At 39.6% G+C, this 17057-nt stretch overlaps 1 protein-coding gene across 4 annotated transcripts in view; it reads right to left on the reverse strand.

Moving 5' to 3' along the window:
- Positions 1-17057, reverse strand: part of PLEKHM3 (pleckstrin homology domain containing M3) — a 173442-nt gene that overhangs the window by 121600 nt on the left and 34785 nt on the right. For all 4 annotated transcript variants that reach the window (XM_012752117.3, XM_012752116.3, XM_076005875.1 and 1 more), the window contains one exon: positions 9978-10913. In XM_012752117.3, coding sequence (XP_012607571.1) covers positions 9978-10913 — 936 coding nt within the window. The remainder of the gene's footprint in view (positions 1-9977; positions 10914-17057) is intronic.

Below are 17057 nucleotides of genomic sequence, written 5' to 3' on the forward strand. Positions count from 1 at the left end.
TCTGACTTTAACAGGTCTCGGGAAGGGTCCAGCCACCCCTCCCCATATCACACTCACGATTCTAATGCAAATAGCATTCAAGCCACACTTTGAGAGATCCTGGGGTAGACAGTAGACACACTGGTGCAAGGCACCTACCCTCGATAAAGTGAGACCTGAAGTCATGCCCATGACAGGAGTCCATGGGGCGAGGGGAGGGTAACAAAGGAGGAATGTTCAATTATACTTGGGGCCTTACAGTGGGGGGAGGAGAGGAGGGTGGTCAAGAAAGGCTTGGAAAAAAGTCTTTAATGGTATAAAAGATAGAAATCTTCAGCCAGAAATCTTCAACAAAGTATAATACAGAACTGTGTCCAGAACCATAACTAACATGTTCAGACATCAGCTGTCATCCCTGATCTCAGGGCTGATCTCAGGGGTTGCTTTGCAGGCTTGCTCTGTTTTTCATCTGAAACAAGGGATGGAGTTTCATGCTTTTTGTTTTTTATTAATGTGATTTAATTAAAACATTTTCTGTGTTAACATATTTCAAAGTTTAGAGACATACAGGCATACATATAGGCATATTTCCTACTACAAAATTAACTTTTAGTTTACCCCCAAACCTCAATTTCTGGGACTGTATGTATAAATTAGTATTGCTATATTACTAGGTTTCCTTATCCAGAGATGTATTTAAACATGGCAAGTTTTCCACTTACATATGTTTCTGCCTTCAGGCAGTGTAATGGATTTTAGAAAACCTCTCAAGAAGCTCTTACTCTTAAGAGCCCATGAAAAGCTTAATTTTTCAAGAAACTTAGCTACAAAATAAGGAGAATCTTGACCTACCAGAGTTTATCCTAAAATCACACCTAGACCAGTTTCTCTCCCAGTGGAAGGTCAGTAAATAAAAACTTTTAAGTCAATATGGAGTCCAAGAGTACATTAACACTTTCTTTAGAAGTTAAGCCGGAAATGAACACATGATGAGAACAATGTTAACCAAAAAGGAAGCTACAAAAAGGGACAAGAACTTTCCAGACCAAAGTATAGCAACAAAGACAGGGAGAAATGAACGACTTAAAAAAAAAAAGACAGCACAGCTATGGCCTATGAAGTTCAGGAAGGTCTATCAAAAGATCTCTATCTTCTGAAATTCAAAATGATTTTATTCTTCTGAAACATATCAAAGACCAACATGTGACTTCTATGATGAGAATACCAGGAATAAATCAAAAAAGCAAATTTATATCCTATAAAATCAAACGGCCTACTTATATAAAGTGATCAAATATCTTTGAATTTTAGGATGTGAAATAGTTTAAAACACAAATTATATAACATTCTTCTTCTTACACAGACTCACATTACTATTTCACTGTGTATTCACATTCTACTTATACATTTATTTTTATTTAAAATTATTTCTTGGACCTAGAAACTTAGACTACAAAAAAGGGTAAAAAGTAAAGTAATTTATTCAATGATAGACATCAGAGCCAGGAAAAGGATTCCTATCTCCTGTCTCCTTAGTCAATTGATATTTTCACTGGTTTAAATTCTCCTCTCCAAAGGAAAAAGGTATTACTTATTAAGTGAGCTTTAAATGGAAGACTACATTAATCTCATTTTCTCTAATCTTCTATAGACATCGAAAGAATCACAAAACAAGAGATAAAAGACACCATACAAAGCAAAGCCATTCCCCTCTAAAATATGCCAGACAGAGAAGGAAGAGTTGGAAGGAAAATCTAAGAGCTGAGTTCAACTGTGTGTTATAATTATTTATTTGTCTGGCTTCCAGTTTTCGTCTGGCTTCTAGTTTTCAAGTTCTGTGAGGACACATAATAGGATTATTTTGTTCACTATGCAGAAACCATGGTACTTAGAACATAGTAGGGCTTCAATAAACATCTTCAGAAAGGCTGAATGAATAAATCTACTTTACAGATAAGAAAACTCTAGATCAGACAAGTGAGTTGTCTTGAAGTCAAAATTCTAGTTTTTCTACTCTCACTGGCCAAGCCTCTTGCCATTCTACTCATTTTCCCCCACAGCCACCGAGTTTTCTTAAATAAGGAAAATGCCATCCACTCTGGGTATTTCTGTTACCTTGGGCCAATGGAATTACACAGAGTAACCCTATTTTCTTTTCCCTTCAAATATGTGGAGATAACACTCCTGTTCTCCCTATTCTAGGTCATATTTATTGCATGCTATAGTTTTTCGTGCTTCGGTATCTTAATAGATATAGATGTTTATTCTTAAAAAGCAGCATCCATATCTGAAACTTCCAGGTGTAGTCTGGCCAGAGCAGAGCACAGTGAGGATATTATCTCTTCGTTCTGGACTTGCTTTGTGAATGCTTTTGATGTAGCTACAGCAGCACAAACCTGGCTTCCGGGTTGCCTCAGTTTTATGCCCACCTGGGCTGCCATTAACTCCAGTTTCCTCTACCTTCTTTTGTTGTGGTTAATTTTCTGAATATAAGCAGAAGACTATTTATCCCTACTAAATCTCATCTTGTTTGTTTTGTTCCATTCCTTTGGCTTGCATTTCAGAATCTCAATTCTGTCATTCAACATATTAGCTGTCCAACCTAGTTTTGTGATAGCTGCAAATTTGGTAAGTATGCTTATGATATCTCTATCTAGGTAATTATTATTGTCATATGTGGACAAATACTAATAAGAGCCAACCCTTATATAGCACTTACTATGTGCCAGGTACTGTTCTAAGCCCTTAAACTCAACTTATTCTCACTACAAACTAAAAAAGTAGAAGTGACTATCTTCTCACATCTGAGATGAAAAAAATGGAGATACAGAGAGGTTAAGTAATTTGTCCAGGGTCACACAGCTAGTGAGTAGCAGATCTGGAAACGTAGGCAGTCTTGGTTCCACAGTCCTTGCTCTTAATTACTAAATTATGCTGCTTCTCATTATTATCATGATCCTTTACTGACAACCTTCTAGACTGAAAGGGATCCATTAATCCACAATCCTTGAGTAAAACTGCCAATCTAATCATTCACAAAGCAACATACAGATTATAACCTTGGCTTATCCAAGTTTCTCTGTCGAGGGTTTTGCCAAATGCTTTTCTGAATACTAAAGGCTATATGGTATGGACCTGACCTAATTATCTAGCATCTTTCATTTTCCTTTGTGCATTCTCAACCAGACTATAAAGTTCTGGGGGTTCCAGACCACAGCTACACTTCTCTTGCATCTCCCATAGCGCTTAATACATAATGAACACACAACAGAAATCCAAGTTTTATCTTTGCTAGACGGCAGTAAAAGCCAAAGAGGTTTTTTCCTAAGTTTAATTCTGTAGGAAATATAAAGACAAAGTTTAAAATGGGTTAGGGAGTGGGGGGCCACTTTAGCTTTCAAATTCTCTAGAACAGGGATCCCTGACATAAGTAGAGACAGGGATGTTAATAGTCTCCAACCCAGTGGCTCTGATGGCTTGACCCCTGGTCACCCATTCCGATTCTCTTGCTCACCCCTTTCAAGCCCTCTATACCAGTTGGGTGGGGGTGTGCAGGGTTCTATAAGTCTTTGAAGAACACAGCTTGTACCCCATTCCTATCTGGATATTCCAAGGTGCCTGGCAAAGCATATGGGGCATGCACAAGCGGTTTCATAAATGCTTATTGAAATGAACCGTCCACTAAAACTCCACTTAAGGATTTTTACTACCAGCAAGCCTTCCATGATTATATTATTCAGGGTTGAAAAAATAAAATTCAGCTCTTCAGTACAAGAAAAGCCCTAGGGACTGAGACAACGGTCCACAACACCCAGTAACAAAATGACCCAGACAATACAACATGAGAAGGCAACAACAGACTGAACAATTCTCATTTATCCAAGCTGTTTATATATTTTGGGGGCATATCTTAAGTTTTTCTTCATTGTCTTTTCCTCCTCCAACTGGCCACCTGCCTACTCCCTGACTCAAATAAATCTTCATCTTATTTCTAGCAAGTGGGAGGCAAATTTGAAAATAGTAGTAAAGATAGTAATTGGAGATATAAAGCAAAGTCAATTTTTTTTTGTTGCCGTCTCTCATTTCCTTAGAAGATCTGGCACTTTGGCTACTGCAGGACCTCCTAATTTTTCACATGGGAATGAAAACAGATTTTGGCTACCCTTTTTTTTAAGAGCATAATAGACAACTGCCCTTTTTGGCATTTGGAAACCAACAGATCTTTCTTTATGTAGATTCACATGCATAAGCAGCTCCCAAATTCAATTTCTCTTTTTCTTAAGAATTGCTAATCTGCATGATTTACCCTGAGACCAATAAGTAACTAACTAGGTCCAACACAGAAATATTGCTTTCTTCTAGACTGGCACCTATTTAAAGAATAATTAACCACCCCATACTTTCTATCAAGGATGCTTGTATTGCTAGGGTAAAGGTATCCTTTATGTCTAAACGATGTCATAAAACAAGACTTTGCCAGAAATACGCCCTCATTTATCACATGAAATGCCATGTGGTATTAACAAGGTCGATAATGTTTGCTTAATATATTTTGCTTTCATAGGAGCTTGAAATGATTTGTTTTTGCAGCTGTAACAGAGTTAAATTAGGGCTTTAGCTTCAGCTTAGCTAGTTGAGCATACATAACTAGGAGCTATTAATTATCTGCCTGGAGTCCTTTGGTCATCTTCCCACAACTTCCAGCATCCTTGGAGTTCTGAGTTACACTACAAGCAGCCAGATTTTATCCTCAAATAATCAATCTTGGCTTCTTGGGAGCTGTGGAGAGAGACTAAAAATTTGACTTTTTATATCTTCCTCCACGACTCCCCCTCCAAACATGTAAATGTTATTAGTGCACAGATTTTTCCAAAATTGAGCAAGGATTTTAGAGAAAATTAGTACAAAGACAAGTTTCAGACAGACGTCCATTCTCACAAATGAAAAACTAAAACAACAACAACAAGCAAAGAATTTTCTGGCCTTAAAGCACCAACAATCAGCCCTCCTGCTCCCCTTTTCTCCCTTCTCACACTGCTGTTCTACCTTGCAAAGAGCAGGGAGAGAGAGGAAGTTAGCTCCAGAGATAAACTTGTCAAAAGTCTGCACTACAATTCTAATTCCCCTCTACCTGTTTGTGAATGTTAGCTGGAAGCAACTGCTGAAAAGATGGGGGGGGGGAGCAAGGGGGAAAATAAGACAAGGGAGAGAAGAGGGGGTGGGATGGGGCAAAGAAAAACTGGAGTGCAATTCAAACAAAAATGAAATTCTCTCTCTCCCCGAGACACACAAAGAGGGAGAAAGTGCCCCCCCCACCCCCACCCCAGGTCCTAACAACATACTTCTTTATCAGAGGTTCATTGTCAATCAATTAGCCCAGGCAGCAGGGGTCTGGGAGGTGGGGGCACCCGGAGAAACAATGGGCAGCCCTGTAGTATTACTATTTAATCACTTTTGCTAAATAAATAGAGCAGCCCTGAGGTGCTGTCATGTCAAGGGAATTTATAACAAAAAAAACTTCATTTTTCATTGGTCATTACTTTTTTCCCTTCAGGACAAGAGAGGGTTATTACTGTAGCCTTAAGTTCCATCTTTGTGTTTCTTGCCTTTGATTCCCACTCGGACCCTGCCACTTTCTGGCACTAATTTGTCAGGCTGAACAAAGAGGGGATTTGTACCTCCTGTAAGGTCTCAATTAGGAATGGCTTCTGCTGTATTATGTGCCATTCAGGGAAGACACAATGCCGGTAATTACAGGAATTTGCACTAAATGGCTGAAGAATTCACAGCAAAACTTCTCTCCTTCTCCTTGGGTTTACCCCTCCCAAGGGCTGGAGGGAAAAAAAGGAAAGCAAAAAGCTCTTAATGCCAGAGAGATGTAATTACCAACAGTAGTCCCAAGAGGTTAAACAGCAGCCAAAAGAGTAAAACCATAAAAACTGACAGTGTGAAAATGGTGTAGGGGATCTCCTAGGCTACTGTTTTTCTTGCCATCTCTTCCGTTAATATGTTCAACTTCAGTTCAGAATCAGGAACACTGCCCCACAGCGGGCCATCCAATTTCATTTCCAGATTACAAAACAGTCACACAAGGAACACTTTCAAAGGTGAGCTTTGCATCTCTTGTCACACCTATAAACAAGTCCCTGGACTCTTTGAGTACAGTACTCAATTGCTAGGTTTCTTGATTGCTGGGAAATTACAGGAAAAATACCTGTGCGTGCTGGTGCCAAGAAAACCATGTATCTCTCAGTTGTAAATAGGTAGGTACACGTGTCAAATTCCTAATGAAAACAGAGCTGCTGCTGCTTTCTAATCTAATTTATACGGCATTTTGTGAAGAACCTAATTTAGAACCACTTACAGGTACATAATAAATATTTTAATAAGCTGCATAGTCATTTCTTAACACCACGGATTCCCCATTGCCAAACATAATTTTACACTCCAACCAGACATTTCACTAAAAAAGCACACCTCATTTTCTGTTACAGAGGTGTTCCTAAAAAGCTGTACTGGAACACCAGCAAATTAACTTCTTAAATACCATTCCCATCATGTGCTTCTCTGCCCAAGAATCTTCTGCGACTTCAGGGTCAAACGTTAAGTTCAACTTTATCAACTGCCTTTTGATTTTGTAGTTCAAAAATGACCGAAAAATCTGGAATTTCATATTGTTCTAGCTGGCACCATCTCTAATAGTTCTCTAATCCGATGCGTGGGACTCACTTCTGTAGCTCTTGTCACAGCTGCACTTGGCATTCGTTGATGTGATTCTTTGATTAACATCTTGTCTTACCTAGCAGATTACAAGTTTCATGAGGGCAAGGACCACATCTGTTTTCTTGTAGCATTGACTCATCTAGGTGCACACAATGAATGATAGAATGAATGAACTTTATTTTCAAGTGTCCAGTAGGACCAGTAAGTGTAAAGGTCCTGGAGGCCAGCATGACCATGACAGTTTCAAGGAACAGCAAGAAGACCACAGTTGCTGGGACTTCCTAAGCTTGAGGCAACCATGGAGCCAGAGAGGATGCCATGGAGCAATCACATATGATTAACTACAACAATCAAAAGTCCAAGCACATGTTTAAGAAATATACAATTGTGTATCAGTATATATTCTCAAAACCATAACCTCAGACATTTTTGGATGGTCATGGTCCATTTTTTCTGCAGGAGCTGTTTAAGTTTTAAAGAAGGATATAGAAAATTCTTCACTTGCAGAAAGAATTTAATGAAATTGCCCAATTGCACTATTTTATAGATTTAAAAGGCAATATTTGTGGCTCCCCTGAATAGCAAGTGAATGACATCATAATAAAGAGCAACCCAGTACAATCTTCCCCTTTTAAAGTTTATTCATCCGAAATATTTAAGGGGGGGAGGACTAAGACATAAAAACTTACAGTCTAAAGATGCACACTAAAACTATGAAATACTGTGAATTAGCTTCTCTTTAAAATAATACATAAAGCCCAAACTCACTAAAAACAATGTGCTAGACTTTTTGGCATTTTGGAAGGTAAACATGCTCTGCGACCAGCTTTTCACTGAATGTGTGTTTTTTATGAGGATGCAAAGTTAGAGGATATAGGTACAAAAGGAAGAAGCAGCTGGTTTACATTAACTGTGTTTGTAAGACACACAGATCAATTTTTAAAGTTCATCTGCTATAATCATCTTTGATATAATGAACAGCCTCCCAAGTAAGTTAAAAAACATTCAGAGGTTTGCTTAACAAGTTTTTGCCTTTTTCTTTTGAGACTCTGCCCCCTACAGGAGATGAAGTATTCTTATCTGAGGAAGAAAACCAATATCCAAGTGCGGGCAGGTATTAAGAATGAAAAACAACTTGGTAAACTACAGAGCAACTAAATTTAACACTTTCTGATGGAAGAAGAAGCATTTAAATGAAATCAATTTTTTTTGCTTTGGAATGTGGTACACTATACAAATTAGGACTGACTTCTTTCCATCCTAAATTAGAAATGTACCTCTGTCCCATAATTAGAACTCTAAACCAAAGCATGGGCAGACCAAATGAGTTTTAGGCTGTGTTACCCCTATTCCCTGGATTCCCTACTACTACCCTTCCCCAAACTATTCTCCAACCAGCCAAATTTTAATGGAGGCATCACACGGAACCTAAAGCAACTGTCAGAAAGTTCTATTCCTGGCCATTATATAATGCCTTTCTTCTTTTTTCCTACTTGGCCTCCTTCTCCCTAACTCTTTTACTCACTTTTCTTTGTCTTTTTCCCAGTTTCACTTCTCTAACTGCTGGATGCAGTGGGTTTGCTGAATGGTACTCTCTACCTTATATTTCTCTGTCCTCTGAGTACTATAAATGCTACTATCGCAGTACAGAACATGGGCAATGCACACGCCATTAGGAAGCAAACTTCTGAGAGGAAAGTGAATTAGGTGACAACTCTTATGTAACACCTGAGGCTCTTCTTCCCTCTTTTACTATAAAGTTTCTTGATTCAGCTACTCTAGTCTCTACCTTGAGAACTAACCTGAGTTGTTCTTCCTTATTCCAATAATATTATACAACAGATTTGATGACCCTATCAGCAATCTAAAGCCACAAAAGTGTACCATAATTCCAAGATATCCACAGAGTAAGCACTTAATAAATTATTGTTGAATGCCTAAACTTTGAAATATATGTGCTGGTATAAGACACTGAAATGTCAATAATTTCTTTTAAACAACAACAACAAAATCAAACAAAAACAAGTATGCTAAAACTAGTATCTCCTTATTTCAAAACCATTTTCCAAAAGTAGCTGGGCGGACTTAACACAAGGGCTTTCATGCCTGCAGATACATGTATATGGCTTGGTGTTTCTGGTCTACAATCCCACCCTGAAGAGTTTTTGGTCCAGAGTCTCTGAGGAGCATTTGGGTCAAAGCTGTAATGACTCACTTAATTCCCCCTTTAGGTAAATTATTTTTCAATAGAAAAGGCCATCATCATCACTTTCCTAAATTCAAAACATAAGCTTTCATTGTGCCACCACTATTAGGCTTTTTTCAATACAGGAACAAGGACAAAATTTAAAGTTTGGTTTTGGCTGGTGGTAAGCTTCTTGTTCATTTTTAAACAACATATTTAAATCTAATAGACTTGAATGAAAAACTCCCAAAGCAGCCTTCCAATCGAAGCTATTCTCATGTAAGTTCATTTTTACAAATTGTGGGGTTTAATGAAAAGGAAATAATTCAATTTAGTTTATATTCAATTTAGATATATAGATATGGTTTAGTGAGGTTTTTAAAATTTTTTTAAATTTTATTGTCTTGGGAAAGGCGGGAAGAATAGGGAGCAGAGGAGGGAAGCAGTAATAAGGTTTTAAGAAATAAGATTACTGACCTCGAACTCAACTTTGTGTCTCATACTTACATAGCAGTTCCAGAAGCCCCGGGCTTCTGCATGGTAAGGCAGGGGCCCATGGTGACTCAGCAGTCATCTGCTGAATCATCATCTACCCTGCTGTTAGCCACCTCTACATTTTCTGTCAAGGCTGATTTTCTATATTCCAACTTAACAAGATCTGACAAGGTCAAGATCAATGGCAGTTACTGACTATAGATATTTTCCTTGCCTAAGGAGTGTTTGTAGTCAGTTTTGGGCCCGAATGTCTCTTATGGGACAATATGTGATATCCATATTCAGTGACCTTTAATTCAAGAAGGCAGAGAGAATGAAACCAAGCTGACTCAGGAAGCCTAAATTCTAGTCTGGTTAGGCTCCAGCCAAAGCATTTTGACTTAATGGGGTGCATCATAGCTGCTTCTATTTACTTCACCAGCATGGTATGAGGATAGATGGATGTTTTAATATAGCAAACTCTTTGGAGGGAAGATGCTTTTTATAACAGGAGGAAGCTGTGACTAGCCTATTGAGGAGATTTTTAAAGTAAATTCCAATTGTGGGATTCAGGATCATTCTTTCGTGAATTTTAGGCTGAAAATTTGTCTCATACCTGCACATTTGAAACTCTGAGCAGTGAGTCCTCGTTCCAAAGACAAAGTCGTCAGAATGCTCAGGAAGCTGGTGGTCACGGACTGTCGTTTGTTCTTCCTGAGTTCATGCCCACCCATCTGTTCCTTGGGTTTGTTCCTCAATGTCACTTGCAGGTTTTGATCTGAACTCCTTGCCGCATTGGCAGCTGTTTTCAGAGCCTCCATCCATTCCTGAGCCCTCTGCCGGGTCTCAGCTCGGAGACGGAGGACATCTTGGGGGAAAATGACTTGAAAGCAAGAGTCACAGCCATCCAGGTTGTCCATCTGGACAGCTAGACACACGTCCACATTGTAGCTCAGCAGTGGATCTTCATCTAGCTTGCCAGGCTGAAAAGCCATAAGGTAGGCCCTGCTCAGCACAAATGAAAATGCCTTCCAGTTGTTTTGGACAGTCAGCCTGTAGAGAGTCCCTGATTTAAGGATGTTTTGGTACTGCTTGGGGCTATCCAGGACTGGGGACGGTGGCTGCAGCCCATTGGATTTCTTCTGTAAACAATGATTCTGAGTACAGTCAACATGATGACCAAGCCCAGGTGAGTTTGCCAGGTCATCTTGCCGTCCCACGTAACCAGGCACAGCAGCATGTACAACTTCCCAGAGCTTCTGCCCCCAGTCCAAAGCTTCCCACGGTGACTCTGCCTTAAGCTGGAGCTGGGTGTTGTCATACAGAACAGTATCCACCATCCTGGCCTCAAGATTGCCCAAAACAGATATGCTCTGGAAGTGTGAAAGCTGGTACGTGGCATAGAGGTTTTGATTCCCACTGTTGTCAAGGCTGTAAAAGTTTAGGTTGTAGGGTGAAAGTTCTGCATAACAGCTTTGCCAATAACTGTCGTGGTCTTTCCTAATCTCCAGGTAACCCTTCTTGAGAATGTTTGGGAATGTCTGTTTGTGTTCTAGAAAGAAAAAAAAGAGGCAAAGTATTAATTAGTTATAAGAAGGTAGGTACAAGAAACAAAGCAGATCAGAGGTTGATAGCCTTCTGGTTCAAACTATGTAAAATAGAAGTAGTAAAATTCCAAGATGGTATCTAATTGGCAAGATGTAACTGGGGGAAATATATATATATATTTTTAGCTGTGTTCCAATAAAACTTTATTTATTTAGGGAACATCTTGAGTCTAAAAAAACTGAACTGGGGTGGAATTAGAAATGCAAGAGTAAATATGGGGTGTGCAATATCCATGTGACATGCAGAGGTCTGTGTGGTAAACAGAAATACTGGAATAACTGGGACTAGCTATGCCCTGTGGATCTAGGAACCAATCACACCCTGCCAGGGCTCCTTGTTTCTAGGTAACATTGTACAGAGTAACAGATACACCAGAAAATGTTTCTTCTGCCACTTGACCTAACTCCCTGCTGACACTTATATCTTTCCCCAGGTTGGTAAAGACAGGGAGCATCAGTGGGAAGGAGAGAGCATAAAGTGTGCTGCTCACAGACATACCCATTGGCCCTCAAGGCCATTCAGGGGCCTTCGGTCCAGTTCTCCAGGCTTGACCTGACCAGCTCACTTTTTAGGTCTCTGCTTAGATGGCAGTTTTCCCTCTGAGCCTGACTGTGCTTATGCTGTTCCTTTGGCTTGCAATGCTCCTTCCCTGTGCCTCAACCAGCAACTGCACACTTACCCTCTTCCAGAAAGGGAGTCCGTCCTGACTTGCCCAGCCCTGCCACTCAACTCTCCTGCACACACACACCCCGGTCAGAACAGGTATCCCTACTATATTATTCCTCTATCGTGGACTCTTATCAGACTGTACTATAATAGTTTATTTAAATAGCTGAATAAATAAAACACATTTTAAAGTTCTTTTTGTAAAATGTATGTCTTCCATACTGGACTATAAGCTTCACAGAGAGCAGGGGTGAGGTCTCTCTTTTCATCCTTATATCACAACACCTACAGCAATGCCTGGTACATAGTAGGTGCTTAATAAGTACTTGTTGAATTAGAAATAAAGCTCCTAAGACAACACTCAGCACATAGTAGGTATAATTCCCTTCCCTTCCTCCTTTCTCCCTTCCCCTCTGCCTCACAAGTTTATCTAGTAATGTCATCTTTAATCAATATTAGCTGCAATATATACCAGTTTGGCACTTAATAAAAGGCGACTGTCACATGAGAGACTTTCTCATACTTTTATCAGATATGAAAATGGCATCCATGCAAGAGGGAGCACTTCTCCCTGGTAGAGATTTTATTTTCTGAGATGTTTCTCAGTCTCTTTGCTGACACACATTGGAGATAGTCATAAACTAATTGAGTCATTCCCTAAAGAAGACAAATCACACTGCCAAAGGGTATGATTTCTGCTTTTGGCTGCAGATCTAGATCTTAAAATAGCAAACCAAAAGAGAAAAGGAGAGCAATGAGGCAGAGAAAAGCCAATTTTACCTGCTTTACATCTCTGGTCCTGACATTCATTAGTAGTACTCTGGTAACTCAAAAGCCATTAATTTCTTGCAACCCACACTAATCCCTTTGTAGAAAGGGATAATGGATGCCTATTCGCAGGTTATCTTTCTCTTCTGATAATGCAATAAGGGAGGCAGTGCTGTTAGAGACACTGCCGCTGCATTTCCATCAAGCGCTGATGACGGTTCAACCTCATCCATAATAAGACTTAAAGCACGTGTCCCTCTATCCCCATCCCACCCGTGACCCAACGGCTCAGCCTAGTCCCTGAGTAAAATGAAAACCGCCTCTCCTGCTTTTAGCTAGGAATTTTCCTCTTTTCCTCTTACCTCCCTGAGAGCTTTTAACAACAGCTCCTAGGAATTAGAAATTTTACTTTAATTGGGCCCAAACTAGCAGAAAACCTGACTAAAATCTCACTTCTTGCTGACTGCTAGGGTGGTAAGTGCCAGCTTGGGTGGGCTAAAGGAGAAGACCTGCTAGGGTATCTCCAAAGTTCCCTCACCTTCTTCATGTAGGATAACGGTGAAGGAGGCATTGTGTTCCATGTTTTTCCCACTCAGTAAGCAACATTTCTCATCTCTGTTCCCCCACCTCAGCTTCAGCCCGCTCTCTCTAAACAGTATGTTAAACTGGACAGAAAAGAAAGGGTGTTAATCACAGGAGATGTCCTATTCTTGTAGACTGCAGTTTGTAGTGTAATGTCTTGAAAAATAAGAATCAAGAAGAAGACAGAAAATGAGATCAGAAAAGTATTCTCTGGGGTGCCTATTATTCTGTGGAAAGCCTGTTTATATCATATGTTAATATCCCTCCCTCCCTCCCTTCCTTCCTTCTACAGGGTCTTGCTGTATCACCCAGGCTACAGTGAAGTGGCCAGTGGCATAATGAATCATAGCTCACTGCAGCTTCAAACTCCTGAGCTCAAGCAATCCTCCTGCACCCAGCTTATCTGCTTGTAAATACACACACCCACACGCACATACACACATATATACATACACATATGGGGCGGGGAGGGAGAAGCTGTGTATGAGGGTCTCACCATATTGCCCAGGCTGGTCTGGTACCCCTGGCCTTAAGGAATCCTCCTGCATCAGCCTCTAGAGTTGCTGGAATTACAAGCGTGAGCCACGGTACCTCGCTCTTACTAATATTTTGTGTGTGAAATATTAATTAGTTTTGATTGTAGAGGACTGGAGAACTATCATTACTCTTTAATCTCTAACAACTGCTACTTTTCATTGGCTCTGAGGTTTATCTTTAATATTTTTGCTACTGACAAATCAGAAGTTCTACATTTAAATCAAAGCTTTTTCATTAATTGACCATAGTTCAACTTCTATTTCCCCAGACCATATCAATTCAACTCATTTAATTAACCCCACATGTATTCTTTAAAAGTATTCAATTTCACAAATGAATAATAAAAGTGAATTTTTTACAAATTTTTATTCACTTACAAGTGAATAATTTTACAAATGAGGCCAGGCATGGTGGCTCACGCCTGTAATCTTAGCACTCTAGGAGGCCAAGGTGGGAAGATTGCTTGAGGCCAGGAGTTCGAGACCAGCCTCAGCAAGAGTGAGACTCTGTCTCTACCAAAAAAATAGAAATCATCTGGGCACCTAAAAATAGAAAAAAAATTAGCCGGGCTTACTGGTGCATGCCTGTAGTCTTAGCACTCTGGGAGGCTGAGGCAGGTGGATCGTTTGAGCTCAGGAGTTCAAGACCAGCCTGAGCAAGAGCAAGACCCTGTCTCTACTAAAAATAGAAAGAAATTAATTGGTCAACTAAAAATATATAGAAAAAATTAGCTGGGCATGATGGCACATGCCTGTAGTCCCAGCTACTCGGGAGGCTGAGGCAGGAGGACTGCTTGAGCACAGGAGTTTGAGGTTGCTGTGAGCTAGGCTGATGCCACGGCACTATAGCCCAGGCAACAGAGTGAGACTCTGTCTCAAAAAAAAAAAAAAAAAGAAAGAAAGAAAGAAAGAAAAATATCATTCAACTTCATAAATGAATAATATCACAAATGAATACAGTTGACCCTTCAACAACATGGGTGTGAACCCTGTGGGTCCACTTATACATGTATTTTCTTCCATTTCTGCCACCCTTAAGACATCAAGACCAACCCCTCCTCTTCCTCCTCAGCCTACTAAACATCAAGACAACAAGGATGGAGAACTTTATGATGGTCTACTTCTACTTAATGAATAGTAAATATATTTTCTCTTATGATTTTTTTTACATTTTCTTTTTTCTAGCTTACTTTATTGTAAGAATACAGTATATAATACACATAACATACAAAATATGTGTTAATCAACTATTGATAAGGCTTCTGGTCAAAAGGAGGCTATTAGTAAAGTTTTGGAAAAGTCAAAAGCCATTTGTGGACTTTCAACTGTCCAGGGGATTGACATCTCTAATCCCTGAGTTATCCGAGAGCCAACTGTAATATAATTTATTTTACAAATAAATAATAGTATCTAATATCATAAGTGATTCAGATAGATCACTGACAAAGATTATCATCATTTCCCCAAGGAAGATAGAGAAAGGTAAGCAAAATGAGTCACTCGACCCAAGAGTTTCATACTAAAACCACGAGACAAATTTCTCACGAAAAAGAAAAACCCCAGAACTCCCTGTTTCCTCATGGCTTTCCACATTGGCTAATATGAAGACCTAGTTCCTCCTCAGTGAAGATCTCTTTTCCCTCTCCCCCTCATCCTCACAGTCCCCAGCAGAGTGGTTCTGGACAATAATTGCTACTGACTGAAGAGGAAGAAGCGAATTCTCTCTGTCACGTACTTGATTCACTTCTGTACTGTCAACGCCAAAGAGTTGACCACTATTTCCTCTATCCATTCTCAAAAAAGTTTCCATCCTCATGGCCACCGTTGTCATCAAGGTTGAGTCCTCCCCTCTCCCAGCCATTTCATGCACTGTTACCAGCTAACCTTTCTGAGTCTCTCACAGTCCTTCCCATGCCTCCCTCAGGCTAAAACCCTTCACAGGTTTCAGGGTGCCACACGGTCAAGTTCACGCTCCTTAGCTTGGCCTTAAATATTTCATTGGAGAACATTTTAAACACACTCAAAAGCATGTGGAAGTGTAAAATGAACACCCGGTACTCATTGCTTAGCTTCAAAAATCATCAAGTTTCTGCCATTCTTGTTTTGTCTCTCCCAACCCGCTCCAACTCTTGCTTTTTGTTTTTTTGTTTTTATTTTTATTTATGCTGGAATGTTTGAAAGCAAATCACCAGCATTTTACCATTTCACCTATAAGTACTTCTGATATATCTCTAATCTAACAGAAAAGATCTTTAACATATATGATACTATTTTCACACCCAACAAAATTAATAATTCCTTATTTAATACCCAGCCTACATCTAATTTTCCCAGATTCTCTCAAAAACATTTCTATAATACAGATGATTTGTTTGAATTAGGCTCACACATGGATTTTGTTGATATGTCTTTTAAGTCTCTTTAAATCTATAACAGTTCCCTCTTCCTCCTTTTTTTTTAATGCCTTGTATTTACTGAAGAAATTGGTTCATTTGCCCTGTAGAGTTTTCTATATTCTGGATTTGGCTGAGCTTATGTTCATGGTATTGCTTAAATGTTCCTCTGGTTCCCACGTTCTTTGTCAAGTGCTACTTGGATCTCGAGGTTCAGTTAGTTTTTTGCTTTTGGTTGTTTTTGCAATAATATGTCATAGGTGGTTGACTGACTTTTAAGGATGTTAAGATTAATTAGGGGGTTCAGAGTATATTAGCCTGACCCCTCTATTCTAAATTTCCCCAGGAACCTGTCCACACAGTGTACCACTCTTGTCGACGCCCCATCCTCCAGTCAGCTGGATTGCTGTTTCCACCACTCACCCCCGCCCCTGACCTTCATGCATTTTTGTTCACCTGTCCCCCACCTAGATTCCCTTTTTTGCTACTTCTCCACATCTTTCTAGAGGACTAGGATAAAATCTCACCTATTCCTGAAGCCTTTCTTCACCCCTTCTACTTGAAAACAATTCTCCTCCTCTGAACCATGCATGGCTCCATGTCTACACCACTCTGATGACTCACATCATCGTTGTCTTCTATTTCAAAAACTATTTCATATTCACCAAATATTTATTAAATTTTATAATAAAATTATCTCCAAATTCAGTAAGAAATGTAAAGAGCAAAAAAGTTTCTGCCTCCACACCCTGGCAGCCACAATCCTCTTGCCTAGACTGTATACTGTTTGGTATGAACCCTTCAGACATTTTCTGCTAGCATATATAAATAACATAATTAGGAACACCAATAAACATATATTGGCATACATAATTATTGAAGAATATATGCTTTCATTTTGGTTACTTTATAAAAGTTTGCCTTTTTGAAAAACACCATTTCTAATGCTCTCTCCAGGCCTCAGCTGTGCTAGCACCTCCCTCAGGAGACTGGTGCAGGTGGCCAGCCTGTTCTCCTCCAGAACCATGTGCTACTGAAAGGCTGTGATAAAAAATGTGGGCATGTCAGAAGAGATGTAACAGGTCCGTGGAGTACACTACTCAGGCGTTGGAGAAATATAACATAGAAAAGGACATTGAATGA

Source organism: Microcebus murinus, chromosome 8 (assembly GCF_040939455.1).
Source record: "Microcebus murinus isolate Inina chromosome 8, M.murinus_Inina_mat1.0, whole genome shotgun sequence".
Taxonomy (NCBI): Eukaryota; Metazoa; Chordata; class Mammalia; order Primates; family Cheirogaleidae; genus Microcebus; species Microcebus murinus.